The 20,278-nt window shown below is 39.9% G+C and overlaps 2 protein-coding genes across 2 annotated transcripts in view; one reads left to right on the forward strand and one right to left on the reverse strand.

The window, feature by feature from the left end:
• Nucleotides 1-5,655: 5,655 nt before the first annotated feature.
• rfk (riboflavin kinase) lies at nucleotides 5,656-11,116 on the forward strand. The gene is made up of 4 exons (XM_069138651.1): nucleotides 5,656-6,249; nucleotides 7,423-7,574; nucleotides 9,976-10,078; nucleotides 10,318-11,116. The coding sequence occupies exons 1-4, from the start codon at nucleotides 6,168-6,170 to the stop codon at nucleotides 10,494-10,496; spliced, it is 516 nt and encodes a 171-aa protein (XP_068994752.1). The 5' UTR covers nucleotides 5,656-6,167; the 3' UTR covers nucleotides 10,497-11,116.
• Nucleotides 11,117-14,066: 2,950 nt separating this feature from the next.
• pcsk5b (proprotein convertase subtilisin/kexin type 5b) overlaps nucleotides 14,067-20,278 on the reverse strand; it is a 75,445-nt gene continuing 69,233 nt past the window's right edge. The window contains exons 28-37 of the mRNA XM_069138269.1: nucleotides 20,016-20,099; nucleotides 18,754-18,940; nucleotides 18,438-18,652; nucleotides 17,239-17,481; nucleotides 16,875-17,108; nucleotides 16,582-16,762; nucleotides 15,926-16,143; nucleotides 15,363-15,463; nucleotides 14,945-15,143; nucleotides 14,067-14,494 (exon numbers count right to left, since the gene is read on the reverse strand). Of these exons, the coding sequence (XP_068994370.1) occupies nucleotides 14,067-14,494; nucleotides 14,945-15,143; nucleotides 15,363-15,463; nucleotides 15,926-16,143; nucleotides 16,582-16,762; nucleotides 16,875-17,108; nucleotides 17,239-17,481; nucleotides 18,438-18,652; nucleotides 18,754-18,940; nucleotides 20,016-20,099 (2,090 nt within the window). The remainder of the gene's footprint in view (nucleotides 14,495-14,944; nucleotides 15,144-15,362; nucleotides 15,464-15,925; nucleotides 16,144-16,581; nucleotides 16,763-16,874; nucleotides 17,109-17,238; nucleotides 17,482-18,437; nucleotides 18,653-18,753; nucleotides 18,941-20,015; nucleotides 20,100-20,278) is intronic.

The following is a 20,278-nucleotide window of genomic DNA, read 5'->3' on the forward strand; positions in this document are numbered from 1 at the left end:
ATAATATTGACCCATTAATAACTATGACCTAATTTAGTATGTTAACTAAAAGCCCCTTAAAATATAATATTTATTGTTAAATCTTTTGCTGTGATGGCAATTTTTTTAATTTCACATATTTGTTATTTGTTGGTACACAAAGATGATTTTTCTTTTATGAAAAAAAATATTGATATGAAATTCACACTGGAGCACATATTGAGATTGAGGCCTTTTTTAATCCAGCCATTTCTGTATCATGCTGTCCTATATTTAGTCATCAGTCATTTTATCATTTTTTACAGACAATAGTGGAAATATTTCTATGATCGCATGTAGAAAAAAGTGAATGCACTTAATGACCAGATAGACTCAAGTAAGAATTAAGTATACATTTTTTTTTACAATGTTCTTTTATGGAGAAATCATGAGTCATATAGCATTATGTTTACAGTATATTGTGACAACACACATCACATGTGTTCACTGTCGGATTGAATGGTATGCTCAAATCAATCATCAGGGAGTGTGTGATTATTAAACAAAAAATAAATCCAAACGAGAAGTCTTCATACAATGGTAAAAATAGAAAAGTGGAACTTGCACTTCCGCTATTACTTCATGTGAACAAAAAAAGGATGTGAACAAAAACTTCATCTCACACATTGACCTATTTGAAAAGATGTTACTGGATCTGAGTTTAGCTCAGCTAACATGTGCAGTGCTGTAAAGCGAATTATCAAATTCCACATAGGACATTATTGGGTTATTCAAGTAACACACCTGATCATATTGATACGTTGGACATTGTTACCTATAAGATTGTTTATTTTCAATCTCTTTTTTACATTTTTTTTTTTTATTATTTTTTTATTTCACTTTATTAATCCCCAAGGGGAAATTTCTTCACTACAGCAGGGGGGCTTTCAGGGGGGAGCTGCTGCAACAGGCTGCCACTAGCGCGGCGCCAGGTAACCTGACCTGAGGTGCATGTTTTTGGATGATGGGAGGAAGCCGGAGCACCCGGAGAGAACCCACGCAAGCACAGGGAGAACATGCAAACTCCGCACAGAAAGGCCCAGGACCGGATTCGAACCCGGAACCTTTTTGCTGTGAGGCGACAATGCTAACCACTGCACCACCATGCCGCCGTTTTGTCTTGGGTATACACTGTGAAATTAGTGCCTCAAGAAATTTATTCTTTATTTTGTGTAGAGTGAATCTGTGAACTGTGATATAACACATCAATTTTAAAAGGTCAAACAAAAGGGTATTTAACCTACACTATTTAGGGCCTGTTGCTGCTGCAATTGCTGGATGTCCAAGCAAAGCTTAAGTAAAGATTTTTACAATTTCAGCAGGCACTTAATATAAAACTTGAAATTACATTGTGACCATGCAACATGTGAAATAAAACAGTGTAATCTGTTGGTGAATACTGGAAAACAAAACTAAATTCTCTCTTAAATTCACTAGGAAAAATGTAATCTGCAGAGAATCCTTCCTACCTGTGATTTTATGAGCACTGGGTCAGATCCGAATTTTCTCTCCATCTCCTACCTGTTCTTCCTCTTATTGCTGTCTGATATTTTGAACATTTTGGGTACACTTGTTCTATTCAAGTCAGACCACACTAATGGGAGGCACATTAGCAGTAAAGCCCTGACTTTCTGTCAGAATTTTTCAAAGTAAAACCTGTTTCATACACCTAAGCCTGATAAGTTTTGACAAAGAGGAAAGAACAGCAGACAGAAAAAATATTTTAACAAACATACAAATCTGTTTCACACTAAGTGTTACTGTGAAGTGCTTTTCTCCGCAGGTTTGGCACTGGTAAGTGTAGCTTTCACTTACAAGATCAGCAGGATTAAGTATACCCTGTGTTACAGTTTCATGCTTTTATATTGAAAGCCAAGTTTAACCGATTGATTGTTCACGCTAAATTCTACTGTCTTCACACAGTCTGTGTACCTGAAAACTGTGTAGATGAATGGTATTACTTCACTATGTTTTGGGGATATTTGTGGGGGAAATTGTTTTAAATTCAATTTTTAATCAAATTAATATAGGCTATTTCAAATGATGATACTATTCTGTCTTTATAATGGCTCAAATTTAAAATTGCACAGCATCTCTGCTTTTAAGTCAAGTGTGGCAGTCACATACCAGGTCTTCAAGCACAAGGATGAATCAACAATTAAAAAAACTGTAAGTTCACAGTAGTCAGACATGCCAGTACAGACGGCTACACAGATGAATGCTGTCAGACTTTATTGTCTTTCTTTCTTATTTCTTAATTGTGCCAGAATGACAAGATTTCAAACTGATAAAAAATACAGTTTGTGACTTTTTTTTTTTTTTTTGTGCAAAAGAAACCATATAAAGAGCAACAGCCGGGAGGAAAAAACTTCCTTTGGACAGGAAGAAAAACCTCAGACAGAACCAGACTCAGAGGCTATCTGCCTCTACTAGCAGGTGAGGGGAGAGCAGAGAGAGAAAAGAACAGCATAGCAGTGATCCAAGACAATCACTTGTTGGTGGGGTCAGTATTTAAGTCCAGTAAGGAGTTGGTTTATATGGTGAAACTAGAGATTTTATTTTAAGCTATGAAAATTGCAGACCGTAATTGATAAGGTGGAATAACATGATTATCATAAATAGTTATAAATGATGTCACACATTTGAATTATGATAGTTATTCAAGTGTCACAGAACTGACACAGAACATTTTCATAAAGTTAGTTGGCGTTAGATGACAACACCTAAATCTACTTATTGTGTTATTATTCCCTGCAGGGTGTCAAGGTGGTATATCTGACTTTTTACATGCCAGGAAACATGTTGACATATTTATCTTCAGTCTGCTTTATCTTGTACAGGCCGTTGAAAATGTATAAAACAAGTTGGTGTCTCACAGTTAATCACTGTACACATGGTGTTTACCTGTAGTTCTAGTCCATATATTTATTCTGCTAGAATTGTGCTGATGTTAAGACTGACCCTTGTTTTAATAAGGCATTTTCTGAAGATAGATGTATCTTGAGATCGCTATCATGTTATATTGTATTTTCCCCTCTCCACCCCATTGCTCTAATGTGGATTCATATTAGAACCTTAATACCAGACTGAATCACTGGAAGTTTCAAAATAGCTAAAAATACTAATAATTAAAACTGCAAGCAGTGATGTACGGGCCCTTGCACTCTGGCCCGCCGCCTCCCGGAAGCCGCCTCCCCGACCTGCAGCGCTGGAGGGACCACGTGTACCCGCTTAAAGGTGCTATTTTTGTCTCGTTTCCTGTCTCCAGCAGGGGGCGCTGGCAAGGCGTTTGGCCACGCCCACTCACAAAACACATATCACATGTATGGTCTCACCACGCCGGATGTATGTGACACGTTTCGTGAAGTTTCAAGCATCCTTTGACCTTAAACATCAACTTCCTGTGTCAGGGCGAGACATCCAACTTTGACAAAATCCCTAGGAGGAGTTTGATAAAGTACAACATGTCAGAATCGCCCAAAATGGCAACTAAATTCAAAATGGTGGACTTCCTATCCAGTTGACGTAACGGTGCAATGTAACTTTTTTGTGCGTCTGGGTGTGATGCACGTGTCCACCGGATTTCATGAATTTAGGTAAATGTGGCCTCCGGGGCATCTCTTTAGGGGGCCCTCTCCAGCCATTTGGCTGCGCCCACTTGTGACTCCACTAGAATACAATTTTTTTTCCCCAGAGACATGTGTGTATCCACTTTCATGAGTTTTTGAATATGATAAATCCTTCAAAAAGGCAAATCACTTTACATAAAGATAAGAACGTCTAAAGTCCAAGAACATTTTTATGAAAAACAATTGGGCTTTCACACCTCAGGCCCTAAGAAAACACACACATTGTTTGAACAACACACTGAGAGTGTGTTCAGGCTGTTTGTAGATGTCATCAAATAAGATGAATGACACAAATCAAGGAACTTACCGTCGATGGTGTAAAACATACTAGTCGTGGGTTACGTCCATACAGTCTACGGTAACGCCACGGCGTTCAGGGTAGTTTAAATTGCATAAAAAAATATAAATATAGCAGGTTCAAAAAAGGTGACCGATATGACAGTCAGATCATTTTGATGTAACCAAAAGTACAAAGTGAAGAGTCACAGCCTGTGTATAAGACAAAGGCTCCAATGAGAGTCCCGCCCACATTAACAGGAATGAGTGCAACATGAGTGACATACCAGCCTAGTCTAGGTAAAAACAAGAAGTGGCAGGTATATAAAACATTCCTACTATAATCGTATTTTATAACCAATTGATTCTCTTGGTGGACTATTTTTCATCCGAGATTAATTCAGCGTGATTTCAAAATATTAGGAGAATCTTGGCTAAATTCTCTTCAGGTCTACAGACCTGACTTTATGTTGTGTATTTTGACTTGCAAATTTTAGTGTCAGATATAAAACACTGCAACATAAAAAAAAATAAAAAAAAAAAATAAAATAAAAAAAATACAGGTTTGCCCACAAATAATCCAAACAACCAAACTCACTCTTCTTTTATTTGTCAGACGTTTTGTCAGAAATAAATGATCTTCATTGAGTGGGTGGATCCTTTGAGTCAAAGGCACAAAGGGTTTGACCTGATTCAAGTGCAGTTCTGAACTCCTTTTTGTTAGAAAGAGAAGAATGAACACCTGTTGGCCACCGGAAATGACACTTTTCATACTTTCACACTCTTATGTCGAGCTGGTTGATCTCATGAACGTAAAGTCGGGTCACAATAACCTAAACATGTAGTTGATGATGTATTGAGACATTCGTTCGACTTTGTCAATGGGCATCGCTGTGACGATGCGACAAAGTTGGATGTCTGGCAGTGACAGGAAGTTGATGTTTAAGGTCAAAGGATGCTTGAAACCTCACATACATCCGGTGTGGTGAGACGAAACATGTGACATGTGTTTTGCGAGTGGGCTTGGCCAAACGGCTCCCACCACCCACTGCTGGAGACAGGAAACGAGACAAAAATAGCAACTTGAAGCGGGTGTACGGTCCCTCACGCTGCACGTCGGGGAGGCGGCTTCGGGGAGGCGGCGCGCTGGAGCGGGAGGGCCCGTACATCACTGCTTGCAGTTTTAATTTGAGTTAAAATAACATTTAGGCCCAGAGAGTCAAGGGCTTGGTCATGGATAGGCCTCCTGTCGCCCTCTCGTGGTGTGTTTCATACATCAATTGAAGCCGACAGACCCCTAAAATAGTTAGTTTATCATTCTGATAATATAAAATTGCTGTTCTAGGACACAGGCACAGATTAGTGAGGGGGAGTTTGTGAGAATCAGGATTATGATTGTTGTCAGAAAAAAAAACAGCATCAACTGTTAAAAGGTGCACAATGTTACGCAAAATTGTATAAGCAGAGCACACTTCGTTTTTTGTTTTTTTTTGTTTTTTTTTTGTATATCTTAGCAGGTGTTCCCACCGTGTAGGGTCAGAGTGATACTTTGGTTGTTTTTTTTGAGAATCAAAACATCCAGCCAGATATCTGCGCCATATTACATTTGATGGGTCAATGAATGGCATGCATTGAATGCCTCATGTGTAATTTCCCTTTTTTTACCTACAGTCTACGTTTGTACACAGTCTATGGTCATTACTTTATTTCCTACAACACGTCACGCCTTCCGCTCTGGTCACGCGGTCAATGACGTCAGTTAAGGCATCGCGGACGCAGATGAACCGTTCGTGGTCCAATCCATATAATACATACAATATAACCCGCTCTCTGTGAGCTACCGGCCCTTCATTTTTATCCTGCGAACGGACATATCTGGTGCCGAGACTGCCGTCTCCCGAGGACTGGACAAACTACAGGCTTTAACAAACAACAACAACAACGGGACCCGCGTGCTTCTGAGGAAGCTAACCGCCGTTAGCATTGCTTCGATAGCTGGTGAACTTTCAACGTCGCTGCTCAGCAACGAGAATTCAACTTGATCCAACTCGAGCAAACCGGCTGAAGACACTGTGACGGTAAAACAATAAGGAAGGACTTTGAACTTTTAAAGGGCGTGAGTTGAGCCTCCCGCAGGGTAAGTTGTTGCGGCTTCAGGAGCCGGTCCGACTTCTTTTGTGTTGTTCGAGGTCATTCCGCCGCGTTAAATCCCGCGGAGAGCCAGCTGTTACCGGGACACGAGCCATGAAGAGCCTCCCGTACTTTTGCCGCGGAGAAGTCATCCGAGGCTTCGGGAGAGGAAGCAAAGAGCTGGGCATCCCCACAGGTAACGTGAGCACGGGACAGGTTATCGTTACGCGCTTTCTCATTGAGCTAACGCGAATAGCTGGTTTACGGAGATGACGTCGAGTTAAATCGTATTCAGAGAACTGAACTTTAGAAAACACACTTAACATCGAGCGTTTGTGGTTTCCATTCAATTGTGATTTGACACGTGATCACGGTTCATTCACCTGCCGGTTTACCGACTCGTACCGAGCAGGACTGGTGACGACACCTTTTTTACGCAATTTGCGTAGTTTGACTAACAAAACAACCTGACAGATGACCAAAGCTGTTATTTACCGAAATAATAGCTGTGAAGTCATGATGGCTCTCTCCAGAAACGTGTAGTAATATCGTATCTAACTCGGGAGTAAACGGACCAAAACGTGCAAATGAGTATTGAGCTGGTAATGACCCAAAGAACAACTTCCGGTGTCAAATATATTGAAAAGCAAAACGTAGGTAGGTAATTTATCCCCTTTATTACTCTGACATCACAGAATTGTTTGAGGATCCCTGAAACCAGTTTGAAGTATTGACTTTAAATCAGACTTTAGTCATATATTCACACAGCTGCAACGATTTGATCAGTTGGTTGACAGAAAATTAATTGCCAACTATTTTGATCATTGATTATTGTTTTTTTATTAATGTTTTCATAACACAATTTTATGATTTCAGCTTCTTAAATGTAATATTTGCCCCTTCCTTTAGCTCTTCATGATGACAAACTGCAAAAAGTCTTTTTTTGTTTGTTTGTTTTTTAAGAAACTGAAAACATATGGTCAGTTTCCCATCACCCTTTCTATACTGTAAATGATACACTTGGTTAAAAGTAACACGTCAACAAGATGCCTTAAAAACAGTGATGTTACTTGGTCTGTGCCAGAAAAGGACAATACAGAAGTTTGTTGATTAGAAACATACAGATACATTGAGAAAATAATGTCAAAAGAATTTATGGATGCTTTTTCTTTATAGAACACTTTGTGGATTTAAAAAAATATATTTTTTTTTTTTACTTTACTGTCCCAATAAGCCGTTGAAATGTTCCTCTAAATTGGCATTGTTGCATGGTTTAAAACATTGTCTTTATCTGCTTTGAAGTGCTATTGAGCAGGTCGTTAACTTCTTAAATGGTGCCCTTTTTCTGACTCTTCCTTCTAATCTCCAGCCAACTTCCCAGACTCGGTGGTGGATAATCTTCCAGCAGATATCAGCACAGGGATCTATTACGGTTTGGCCTGCGTCGGCAGTGGTGATGTCTACAAGATGGTGATGAGCATCGGCTGGAACCCTTACTACAAAAATACAAAGAAATCCATGGTAGGTGCAAGACAAACTGCCTGTTGAGCTCGTCAGAAATGAAGTGAGTCTGTTGTAAATCTATCTAAAAGTAGAGTCAAAGAGTCTTTGACAATCCAGGGTTTCAGTCCAGTGGTGGTCTGGGTCACAAGCTCAATTTTTCCCTCCACAGCTTCGCCTGGAAAATCTGATTTTGCGCAATAATGTTTGAACTGAAAACAGGAACTGTTCATTGACCTTATTGTAAACATGACCGCTTATTTGATTATCTTCGCTGGTTTACGGACTTTGAAAGTTACAATCTGCACAATCTCCATTTTGTACCGTTTAGCGGCACCTGTGAACCTAAACAGTAGTTGCAGCTGTGTTGTTAGACCTTACTTCCAAGAGATCAAAACTGTCACCTGTGTGATGTCGGGACAGTCGGCAGTTTCAGAGGAAGCCTGTTGCTTTAGCTCCTTCTACCCTGTCTGCTGGACGAACGACTACTGGGTGATGGAAAATGCGTTTATTCTTCTGCACCCAGCTCGTAACAGTTAACGCTTTCGTCAGCGGGCCACAGACTCGGTCACCATTGTTTTACCTCGTTCAGCCGTTGCAAGTGACTTGACAGACATTTAATCATGCCCGACCAGTACTGGACCTTTGGGGCCAATGCAGATACTGATATTAGGAAGAAAAAAGTTCCATTATCGATATATCAAACACTTCGAACAAAGATATTGAATAGAGGCAGGACACTATACAGTTAAAAGATAAACGTTACTGTCTAATGAAGTAATGAATTAATACAAAATTTAAAAAAAACACAAGCAGAACAATGTCTAAATTTGCCTGTTCTGCTGACTGGTAAGTAAAAAAAAAAAAAAAAAAAATTGAGATTTTACCTGTAACATTTGGGGGTCACACTGAAAGAAACTTTTTGTTGTACTGTCTCTGGAGGAGCCTAAATACTGTTTATTGATGTGTGACTAATTAGTTGCAATAATTTAAGTTAATGCATAAATTCCCTTTAATATGACTTTATTCATCTTTAGAACAGGTGACAATTTAATTAATTATTACCGAGTGGTCATGTGGATTTTGCGACACGTGGACAGGATGAGGGGAGCTGGAGCGTCAAACTAAGGCTTCATTCATTGGAATTCTTTCCGGAGCCGAATGGGCAGGAAGATGGCGGAACAAATGAAATGAGATGGTTTAATTGGTTGTAACCTATTTGAAAAAGTCCAAAGCATTCAAAAAAAATGTGTTCATCTAATTAAAGCTTTGGAAAACCCCCTCATATATTAATCTGTATCTGATGGAAACTGTTGAGCCAATTGAGAGTTTAATGAGCCGGGAAAGTCCTGCTCATACATCCCAATATAAATGTTAAGAGTTTTATTTTTTTTATCTGCAGTCTTGCTTCTTGTTACAGTGGGAGGATGAGAGCGCTGTGTTTCGTCAACAGTGATAGGAAAAAAACAAGATGTTTTGGCCATTAAGTCCATTATGAAATGAATACTCGTGTTGTAAATGTTTAAAGAGGGTAGTGGATCAAGTTAACAATGTAACGCACTTGGAGCAACACCACAAACCGCTGCGTGATAGTACTGTGGATTCCAGGCCCAAAGGTTTTAGCCCTTAAAGTACGTCAAAGCTTGACACTCGTGGTTACCAATTTCGCGACAGACAAGCTGCAGGATAGATCAGGCATGCAGGAGGTAAATGATTGGAGCTGGCCTCGACTCCGTGTTTGAGTTAAATAAGTAAAGAGGATTTGTGTTTGTTGTTGATGACAATACCTTGGCTTTGGGATGTTTGATGTCAAATTTCAGAACAGACTGCTGAGTTCAGGTGCAGGTAGGTTTTATAGCAGGAAGCGACTGAACACTGAAGATTCCTACTCTGCAAAGTATCAGATAAAACTACAAAGAATAGATAGAAAGATGGACGGACGGACGGACTTTATTGACTGTTACTGTAATATAGCTTTTAGATATTCTTTTGTTACTTATGCATTATTAAGTGGATTTGTAACTGTATTGTACTTTAATTACTCATAATAAGGTGACTAAAAATGGCAACTATATTTTCAGATTCAACGAATAAAAGCTGATGCCATGCTGCTCGCCACTTTTCAAATGTAGTGTTCAGTCCCGTATAGGTTACTACTGTTTTCAGCCCAATCATCTTTCTAAAGTATTAAAGTGACGTTGTACATTGCGCTCACACTCCATACACCGGCTTTTTTTAAATTTTTATTTTTTCACATTTATTTTGCTACTCCTTAATGTCAGATGCAGAAGCAGGGCTAAATGCAAGCCATTCACATATTGTTCTAGTTTCATAACACAACAAGCAACAGTGTGGTAGAGTTTGTCTTTTGCTGTTCTCTTTTTAAAATGAACGTAAATGTTTTGTTTTTTTTTGGTTGTAGGAGACCCATGTTATTCACACGTTCAAAGAGGACTTTTACGGGGAGATTCTCAGTGTCGTCCTGGTGGGCTACATCCGTCCAGAGAGAACCTACGACTCGCTTGGTGCGCTTTCTCTTAAACACCTTGGCTGCAATCTTTCTAACATGATCTCAAAAACCTCAATATAAATATAAAATGTGTTTTTTTTCATGCACCCATATTTTACTTGGTATTTTTTCTTTTCCCGACCATGCTTTCTTTCCTCTTCTCATATTCCTCTTCTCTTCTCCTCACTTTTGTCTCGCACATACTCTCTTGACTTCGCTCACTTCTTTCCTGCACATCTTCATCTGTCTTTACAGAAGCCCTTATTGCGGCAATCAACAATGACATTGAGGAGGCCAAGGTGAAGCTGGACCTCCCGGAGCATCTCAAACTGAGGAACGACAACTTCTTCACCAGCATTGCCAGCTCGTCCTCAGTCCTGCCCTGCACCGCCGCGTCCACGTCCACGTCACAGACCATCATGAACGGTCACTGACAGCTGGCTGGGACAGCAGGACTCTGCGCGTACTCTCGCAGATCAGAACAACAGGGAGGTTTCAGAGCCTCGTTCTGAAACCTCTCGGGTGATGCTATGGCTCCACGTGGACATAATCATAATCAACCAATCATTTTTATTGTATTGTTCTTTTACCTCAATGCTTCTGTTAAAAAAAAAAGAAAAAAAAAAAAGCGTTGTAGCTTGCCATATGGTTTTGTTACAGACAGTGTGTCCCTGAATAAATCGTGTCTATTTGTGTGTAGTGACACCAGATTGCCCTGTTTGGGTCTCACTGGTCCCGCTTTATATCTGGAATCTGTTATGAGAGAAGGCACTGAAAAAAAAAAAAAGTACACCTCTTGGGGTGGGGATGACCACAAATACAGGCAGGTTTGTAATAAACTCTGCACATAGTCTAGTCGAGGTCTAAAACATGACATCATCCAGTTCTTTTCTGTTGAGATTTGTTTCCGCCTCAGACGGTCGAAGTAAACGTTCCATTATTATCTGTAACAAAAACACGAGTCATACAGTTTGAAGAGATTATGCAACAATGTGGCTGAATGCGAGGCATCTATGTGAAAATCGTGATTAAAATATGAATTGATGTAAATTTATTGGTATTGCCCCTGGTTTTCTCCTTTCACCTCCCTCTAGAAAATCTCCCTCTCTTTCAGGTGCCATGTATATCACTGCCCTAAAAGTGTAAAGCTTTTACACCAGACCGGAGATTTAATACGTTGCGCAGAAGAAAAAAAAAAAAAATCGTAATGCTGGTCGACGGGAATGATTTCATAACCTGCCTGCACGGTTATTTATTTCATGAAATGTGTACCAATAGACCGTTTCAAATCGTTTCATCATATTCACTTTAAATACACACTTTAAATGTCTCGCCTTTATCCCCTGCTGAGTCCATAAAGAATTGGGGATGATCTAAGGAACACTAGGGCTGAAGTTTTTATGCACTTTGATTAGGTTTTTTTTGCTTTTGCCGCTGTACCTCGCCGCTCTCTCTGTTTTTATTTCAGATTGTATACTGTCGATAGATGAAGGAGGAAAGAAAAAGCTTGTGAATCCTGTTCTGTGACCGTAGATCTACAGGCGGCAACAGCCGTTGAAGTGTATGAACATAAATTTAAAACATCCAAATGTGAAGTCTGAACTGAAAGAAAAAAAAAATCGACAATATACAAAGTATTCTTAATAAATATATATTTTGAGAGATTTAGATTTTACTTAATTTTTAAAGACCCCGTGAAGTTGTAATAAATATATTCAGACTATTGACAAAAACCCTGAATGAGGAGTGTCTTTAGAGGTGTGTGTTTAGCTTTTCCAAGGAGCGTGACATACGACTCCAGCAAAACCACAAGTATCCACAATTCTTCAAACCCGTGTTAAAAGTGTTTTAAATGACAAAAGGTGCGAGTCTAAATATGTGATTTTTGTATTGTATGACATTATTTCAGTTTATTAAAGTTATTTAGGAAGTAAAAGATTCAACTGCGGGCGGTGCAGTGGTTAGCACTGTGCAGCAAGGAGGTTCTGGGTTTGATCCGGGTCTGGGGTCTTTCTGTGTGGGTTCTCTCCGGCTCCCTCCCACCGTCCAAAAACATGCACCTCAGGTTAATTGGTGATTCTACAAAATTGCCGTATATGTTGCTCACAAAACCTGCATATATTGTTCTGCATTAATGGTGTCTTTCCTGATCTGATGTGCATGCTAACCATAGGCTACCATGTGCACTCATGCATCCCTGTATCGTCACTGATGCTGGTTATTGAACTGTGCGTTAATAACAAGGTGGTCACTCTCCTCTTTTAGCCCAAAGGACATGGCATCCATGATTACCATAAATGATATAAAAACAATGTTGATTTGTCAGACTGTTTTCCACTTCGCCTCAATTCCTCTTAACTGAGCTCGGCCCCAGAGAAGGCGGCCTTGACTTCAAAACGAGCATATATTTTTTAATAATATAATACAATTCTCAGTTTCAGCATTGGATTTGTTATCTTTGGTGTATTTTAAATCAAATATGGGTTTACATGATTTGCAAATTCTCTCATTCTGTTTTCATAAAAATAAAATAAAAAAAAAAAAAAAAAAAAAATCATTATTTACAGCGTCCAAAGCTTTTTGGAAACTGTTCAATTTGACAGTGTTGAGGGTGAATTCACACAACGTGGATCAAAATCCAACTTTATTATGAAAAAAAAATCGTCAAGTCAGTTCAGAAAAAAATTAAATCGTAATTACTTTCCAGCAAATGTATTATCATCTCAAGGAGACAACACAGGCGAGATGTGCAACAGCGAAGTCAAAACATTAAAGTATAAAAATATTTTGAGGAAAAATCAGTTATGATAGACTAAATAGAAGTCTGAACATACAATATGCGTAGACACACCACATTTCACAGCAGCCTAAACAAGAAGAAACAAAGTAAACTTTCACTGAATCAACCCGAAAGGACCCAAACTGTTCCACACAAGGTTACAGATCAGACGGCGCTTCGATGCGAATTGACGTGCGACAAACAGTCAAGTTCAACAAAGACACAGCAGCACAGAACGGTAATATTACAACACTGATTAATAAATGCTCTAAACCAGATGGTGTAAAAACAGAGGAGCTAGTTTACATAAGCATTCTGTCCAGCTGTGGAGTAACATTCTGTTTGTAATTAAATGTGTGTGATGTGCAACAGTGTTTTGTTCCTGAAAATCATCAGTTATGTTGACATAATTATTGGGTCTTTTCTTAATATTGAAATTTCATAAGACAATAATTACTGCATCATTTTATGTTGTAAACATTCAATATTTTCTTCAAATGAAATGATTTATTCTGAAAAAGTAAATAAAACACTTGGAAATGTATATGATTGCAATCATATAAACAACTTCCCCTGAGGTTTGGGACTCAAAACAGAAATCAAACGCTTCTTACAATATGTTTTTTTTTTTTATTTTTTATTTTTTTTTTTTATTTTTTTTTTTTAGGAAAGTCTAATCAAAGGATTCGGCTGCATCCAACACTAAAACCAAATTCTTTATTTTTAAGGCAGAAGACAAGAACAGATTTAAGATTACATCCAACTCGAACCCTGCAGCCAAATATCAAATGACTCAGATGACGTTCACTGTGACTTAATTAGCAAACTGAATCTAAATGCAGGTTTACCAAAAAAACAAGTATACTGACATCAGATATTTTATCGATTTTATATTTCTATAAAATTGTCCAGATATTACAAATATTAGAGGAGCGCTTGCAAGGAATATGGATAATGAGGCTGGTTACACCCATAATTCTTCTTTTGACTAACATGCTGAACCTATCATAAATATAACATATTACTTTGTTCCACTTGTTAAATGTGCTGACATAATACAAAGGAATAGAACTTTTGGAAAAAGGATCAAATAAATATCACGTATGATGTTTATGAACTTGATCTGTCTTCGGTCAAAATAAAAAAAATAAAAAAATTCACAGCATATTTAGACTGCAGTTACGTGTCAGGAAGAACTCTTTCTGTCCATCCAAGGTCTCTCTTTTCATCTGTACGAGTAGCTCTCATCATCATACTCTAACTCAATCTCATCTTCATCCAAGAGCCCATACTTGAACTTCCGATACACCGTTCCATCTTTTCCCATGTACACAATGTCATCATCATCATCGTCTTCCTCGTCTTCCTCGTCATCTTCATATTCAATGATTCTGTCGCTGTACTCTCCAAATGATGAGGTGGTGGCTTGTGACACAACGGCTTCATTGGTGTCCAATTTCTTATACCCTCCGGCTTTGAACTCGGCCGTAATGGTGAGGGATTTAGATCGTGCACTGAGGAAGAGGAAGAGCCCTCCGCCCACAGAGAGGATGAGCAGAACACAAACGGTGACAAAGACTTTGGCTGTGCTGCCTTGGGGCTCTAAATCACCAGCTGTCCTCGTCACAAGGTTGACAGACAGGATGCACTCGTCTGAAAGGAAGCAGGGAAAATGTAATCAGGTTACATGACACAAATGCAATGTGTATACGAGGTTTGTTTGTGATGTATTCCTGCCTGGCACAATACAAGACTTTCCACTGAAATGATGCCTTGTCTCTCGTGCTGGAGGCCAAGAGACTGGAAAATTCCTTGTCATTTTGTATCCTTCTAAAATAATGGAGATGCCTGTTTGGCAGGAAGATGAAACTTGTGTCTTGTCTATGGGAAACCTATCAATTAAATAAATTATACAGGATAACCATTACAAATGGCAGATGCTCTGATAGAAGACTGACTCGCACAGTAACAGCATTTTCCACAGACAAGTATGAACACAGTATCTATTCAAAAGCCCAGTGGAGGAATTTGCATTGCAAAACAATGGCTTGGTAATGTGTGTGTTTAGCTTGACGTTTGTTTTCGGCATGTGTCCTCGTTTACCACGTGATGACTCGCAGTCACAGCACTCCCTGGGTATGGGGCTCATCTCATTTGCACAGCAGCTCAAGCAGCGGCCATCATCAGACATGATCTGGAGTACAGGGCAGACGGTGCAGTCCCGCGTGCTCGGACCTCGGCAGTCCACGCAAGATGGGTCACACGCTTTACAGTTTGGTTTGCCAATCTCTGACTGAGAGTCCTCGAGCAACAAAAGAAAAACAGACGACTGAGTGCCAGGTTCACACATTTCATCTGAAGGTACTTCTCCATAAACCTCAGAGCATCCTCAACAAACTAAAGCTAAAAATAGAATAGGATCTTTATTGTTTCATGAGGCAAATGTGAAAGGTTAGTTTATAATATTGTTTGTAACATAAACAGTCGCTGTAAACGAAGTAACAATCAAGCTGCCTGTCACCTGTGAATCGGCATAGAAGCCAACGAAACACCGGGATTCACAGATGCCGCCGATGAACGCGTAGCCGTCATAACAGGACTGGCAGGTCAAAGCGCCCTCACCTGCAAGGAGAGCGATAGCACACAGTAGGAAACACCAAATGTCATCACAAGGCTGAAATGGAATTTCCAAATGAAAAGCATGTCAAAAGGCACAGCTGAAGAATGTGCTTCATGGCTTGGGGTGGAAAACATTTATAAATAAGACATTTATTATAAATGTAATAAGACAAGCACTTATTGCCCCCAAAAAACTGTTTCTATCATTTCTTTACCTTTGGACTATGTTCCACTATTATTATAATAGACATTATTAATTTATATAATCGTGACTTAGAATGCTGCGACAAGGTGGTTGTTTTGATCTAATGTTTATAATTGCCATTTGTACCTCTGTAACTTCTCACCACATAAAAAAAAAATAAAAAAAAAATGGAAACATTGACACAAGAATTAATACTGCATAAGTGAAATTAAACATAAAATCTGCATTGCAACAATAAAGCCATGAAAGGCTTCCTTTACCGCTGCACGTCTTGCAGGTGGGGTGACACTTGTGACAGGTCGTGGACTGTCTGCCTTGGTAGTAGCCTGTGGGGCAGCTCTGCAGGCATCGTCCCCACTGTCTCATGTAGACGAAGCCTTCCCGGCAGCTCAGACAGTTTCTGTTTCCGTGACCCTTACACTGGCTACAGGAGGGGTCACATCGCTCGCAATCCATGGTGGCCATGTTGCCAAAGTGACTAAAAAGGAAAGAGAATATCTTCAGTTGATTATGTTTTTTCATGAAAGAACTTGAATTATCGCCTAGAGGTTGTAAGCCTCCGCTATTATCTCATGTAGTGAACATGCATATCTGTCCAAACTCATTTAGATATAAACGTGTTCACACACAACTTCCATCCTGACAGCACAGATCTATACAATTATATATATATATATATATATATATTATTATATTTCTAGATCAACACCCCGGTTTAATATCCCCAACTCAGTATCTGTCATACATGTGAAGTATGGTCACAATCTCCCCAAGTTTAAAGAAATTGCCTCGCTTTCACGAGAATGGGATACACAGACAACCCGAAACATATTGCCTCCAGTTATAAAAAAAAAAGTGGTCAAGAGACCAGAGGAGAGGTTTTTTTTTGTGTGTCTGTTGCACGTTATCTTCTAACCTCTCTGAACAGGTCTGGACACAGCTGCTTCTCTGCTTGAAGAATCCAGGTTTACAGGTGACACACTGCAAACTGTGGTGGCCAACACACGACTTACAGCTGAAGTGGCAGCGCTCACACACGCGCTCACCCTTGCCCTCAGCATAGTAACCCACAGGACACTCCTGCACACATGTGCCGTCTGATGGATTTAGATACAGAGTCAATATTTTCAAAGAAGAGGTTTCCTTTTCATAGATGAGACCTGAACGTATACTACATCTGTGAAAGCAGCGTTTGTTTCGATAACTTACTCAGTAGAAAGTATGGCTTGTTGCAGCTGAGGCAGTGGTCTTTGTCTGGACCAGAGCAGCGATGGCAGAATTTGTAGCACCTTTGGCACTCCCCATTCTGGTCCATGAATGAACCCAGAGAGCACTGACTGTACCACAAGCAGTGTCCGCTGGCATCTTTACGCCCTTCAGCGTCACAGCTGAGGCAGGACCCGGCCTCATGATCTGAACAGGTCAGACATGACCTGTCACAATCTGGGAAAATAAGATGTCATGAAACACAGCCAACTAGAGACTAAGGAGCAAAATCCTGTAATAACTACATAAATGTATCATTTAAAATGATCATTGCTTCATGAACACATAAAGTTTCCACCCTCCTGACCTCTGCATTCATTGGTCGTCTTATCACGGTAAGTGCGGGCGGGACAGTCAGGCAGACACTTTCCATTGTAACGGACAGCTTTCGGGTTGTCACACACATCACAGTCATCAAAGTCTGGTCCGTTACATGTGGTACAATCAGCATGGCACCGCACACACTCCCGTTGCTCCTCAGTGGCAAAGTAGCGATGAGGACAATCACCCACACACTTATCATCAAGGAGAAAGTAGTATTCTGCACACTCTGGGAGAGAGAGGGAAAGAGTATATAAGATAAGAACATCAACAAAGAGTTATTTACATACTTATCAAATGGGACTGAAAACTGAAATGTAAGCGTGACTAAACAAGGTTGATATACAAAACTGGACTTTTCGCGTTGCTGTTGACTTAAGTAACTCGTCAACATTTGAATCACTTTAAACTTGAATTGTGCAACATTTGAAAAAATCCTGGGATATCGAGTTCACAAAAATGAAACAGATGTGAGGTCACAGTGACCTTGACCTTTGAGCTTTGACCACCAAAATCTCAGTTCGTCATTGAGTTCAAAGTGAACATTTATGCCAAAATTGAAAAAAAAAAAAAATCCCCTCAAGGCCTGAGATATCACATGCACAAGAATGGGACAAATGTGAGGTCAAGGTGACTTTGACCTTTTTACCACCAAAATATTTTCAGGTTGTCCTTGAGTGACGGATGGACGGACAGATGGACGGAAAACCCCAAAACATAATGCCTCCAGCTATAGGCGGCGTGCAGGTATAAAACTGGTAATCTCCACTGATTTGATTAATTATAATTCAGTAAATTTATCGCCCGTCTTGGCGAGACTATTGCGCACAGCTGTAGTTGTCTCCACTGTGAATACAGTGTGGAAACCTTGTTCAGATTAATGTTCAGCCACGTTAAAGGGTGGACCAATCAGCCACCAGTGCAATGATGCTGAAGTCATCTCAATGTAGTTGGTAAGACTTTCACCTGGTTCAGCACATATGGTAGTCAATGCAGATTGGTTAAAGCTGCTCCAATAGTGAAAATAATGAACAGAAGTCTCTTCTGAATCTCCTCCTCATTTTCCCCTTCCTCCTCTACTTGTACTTCCACACTAAATTAAGTGACCTCTCAAAACCGCACCTCTTTAATTCTCATACCCACATCTTCCATTTTTCTACCCTTAACGGCACCCAGTGCACTTACTCATACACAGGCCATCCTGACTGCACTCGCTACAGTGATCTGGGCAGCGATGGCACTCTGTGTCAGTAGCGTAATAGCCCTCTGGACAGTGGGATCTGCAGGAGTGGTCGAGCAGCAAGAACTGGTTCTCACAGCTCAGACAGCGAGTGGGAGTTTCCTCACAGGATCCACACTCTGGGGCACAGGACTGGCATACATCACTTTGAGGAAACCCTCTGAGAAAGAGGCAGAGAGGGGAAAGAAGCAGGTATCACTGAGGTATTGTAACGTTGTGTGTTCATGTGCAAATCAAGAAATGCAAAAATGAGAGGAGCACCTCCGACACTCCCCCACACACACTCCATCCTGCAGATAAAATCCACTGCGACACCGCTGGCACAGTTGGGCTTCCTGGCACGTGGCACACCCTTTCAAGCACTCATCACATCGGCCAGATGTCTTGTTGGCAAAAGTACCAGATAGACAGCGAGACAGGCAAGTGTTTTGAGCAGTCAGAAAATGACCTAAATTCAAAAAGAAAATAAATGAACATCATATAGGTTATCAGTGGGCAACATCTTTAGGGCAATATGGGGATCTGTCATGGCTTTCTATCATATTGTTCCAATTCAGTATCACACCAAAGTGTGTAATACTACCAGGGACAGTGTGTCAGTGCCACTTAAAAAAGCATAATTAGTTTTAGAAAAGAAAAACATGGTTAGGGTTATCCACCAAAACCATTTAGTTTGAGTTAGGAATGTTGATTTCTCAGACTCAAACCTACAACAGAGTATTAGAACCACATTTAAAAAAAAAATAAGAGGAGGATGATATTTCTACAAGTTTTGCTCTCGACAAAAAAGTCAAAATGTAAAAAATAAAGTTGGAATTTTATTTCAAGAAGAAAATTACATTTTAAGATTAAAGTCAAATATATGAGAGTATTCAAAATGTCTTGCTTTATGCATGTGTATGAGATGAACTCGTGCAACTGTACTTCAGAATCTGCTTTAGTAACAAGGTATACAGTCTGGTATTGTAAGTATTTGGACTTTAAAGAGATTGTGCCAAAAATTGCATCCATTCAAAAATGAGATACCAAACGAACATGGAGGAAGTGGCGGAATATGTTCAGATCGGTTAAGAGAATATACTGTATCACAAGACAAAATAAGACAATTAATCAAGTTGTTTGGCTGTAGGGGTGTGGAGCTTTAGGCGAGTGCAGCGTCTTTCAATGTGACCCTAATACACCGTCATACAAAACGCAGTCTCGTAGTAAAGAAGCCGCTGTTTCATCCATGAAACCAACTGACATCCTTACATGAATTTTAGCACTTTTGTACCTCGTCATTACATTCCTCACATGATCTGTGATATATGACGTGTTTAATTTTCACGCTGAGGCAAGGCCAGCTTTCACACTGACACGCTATCCCCTCGGGGACAAATGGATGTATTACACATTTTGGCATGATATTGTGCTCATTGCTGAATATGCAATGGACGACGTGACATGCAAATACTTTCCAAAAACATAAACAGTTTCTAGTTCCAGAGGCGGCGTAACAAAGCATACAGACAGAGTAGGTGTACCTGTGTCGCAGCTGCTGCAGACCTCCCTCCCTGCAGCCAAACAGGTTTTACAGGAGGAGTGGCACAGCTCACGTTTATCCTTACCTGATGGTAGAAAGAAAATAGAAAGCAGGACAAAATAGTAAGACAAGAATGACATGAAAGAGAGGAACAAATGAGACGGGACAAATCTCATAAAATGTCATAGAAACTGAAAGCAAGTGAGATGGATTAAAATAGAGTAAAGGATGTGCTGATGAGTACATAACAATAGAAACATATTC

This window comes from Embiotoca jacksoni, unplaced genomic scaffold (genome assembly GCF_022577435.1).
Source record: "Embiotoca jacksoni isolate LCO1_2020_lvr unplaced genomic scaffold, fEmbJac1.0.p SCAF_8, whole genome shotgun sequence".
Lineage (NCBI taxonomy): Eukaryota > Metazoa > Chordata > Actinopteri > Embiotocidae > Embiotoca > Embiotoca jacksoni.

What these genes read in the sequence shown, in the direction of transcription:
- rfk (XM_069138651.1), top strand. Translation starts at nt 6,168, where the DNA reads ATGAAGAGCCTCCCGTACTTTTGCCGCGGAGAAGTCATCCGAGGCTTC. An exon ending in AAAATACAAAGAAATCCATG is followed by an intron (nt 7,575 to 9,975) that starts GTAGGTGCAAGA and finishes TTTTGGTTGTAG; the next exon opens with GAGACCCATGTTATTCACAC. An exon ending in GAGAACCTACGACTCGCTTG is followed by an intron (nt 10,079 to 10,317) that starts GTGCGCTTTCTC and finishes CTGTCTTTACAG; the next exon opens with AAGCCCTTATTGCGGCAATC.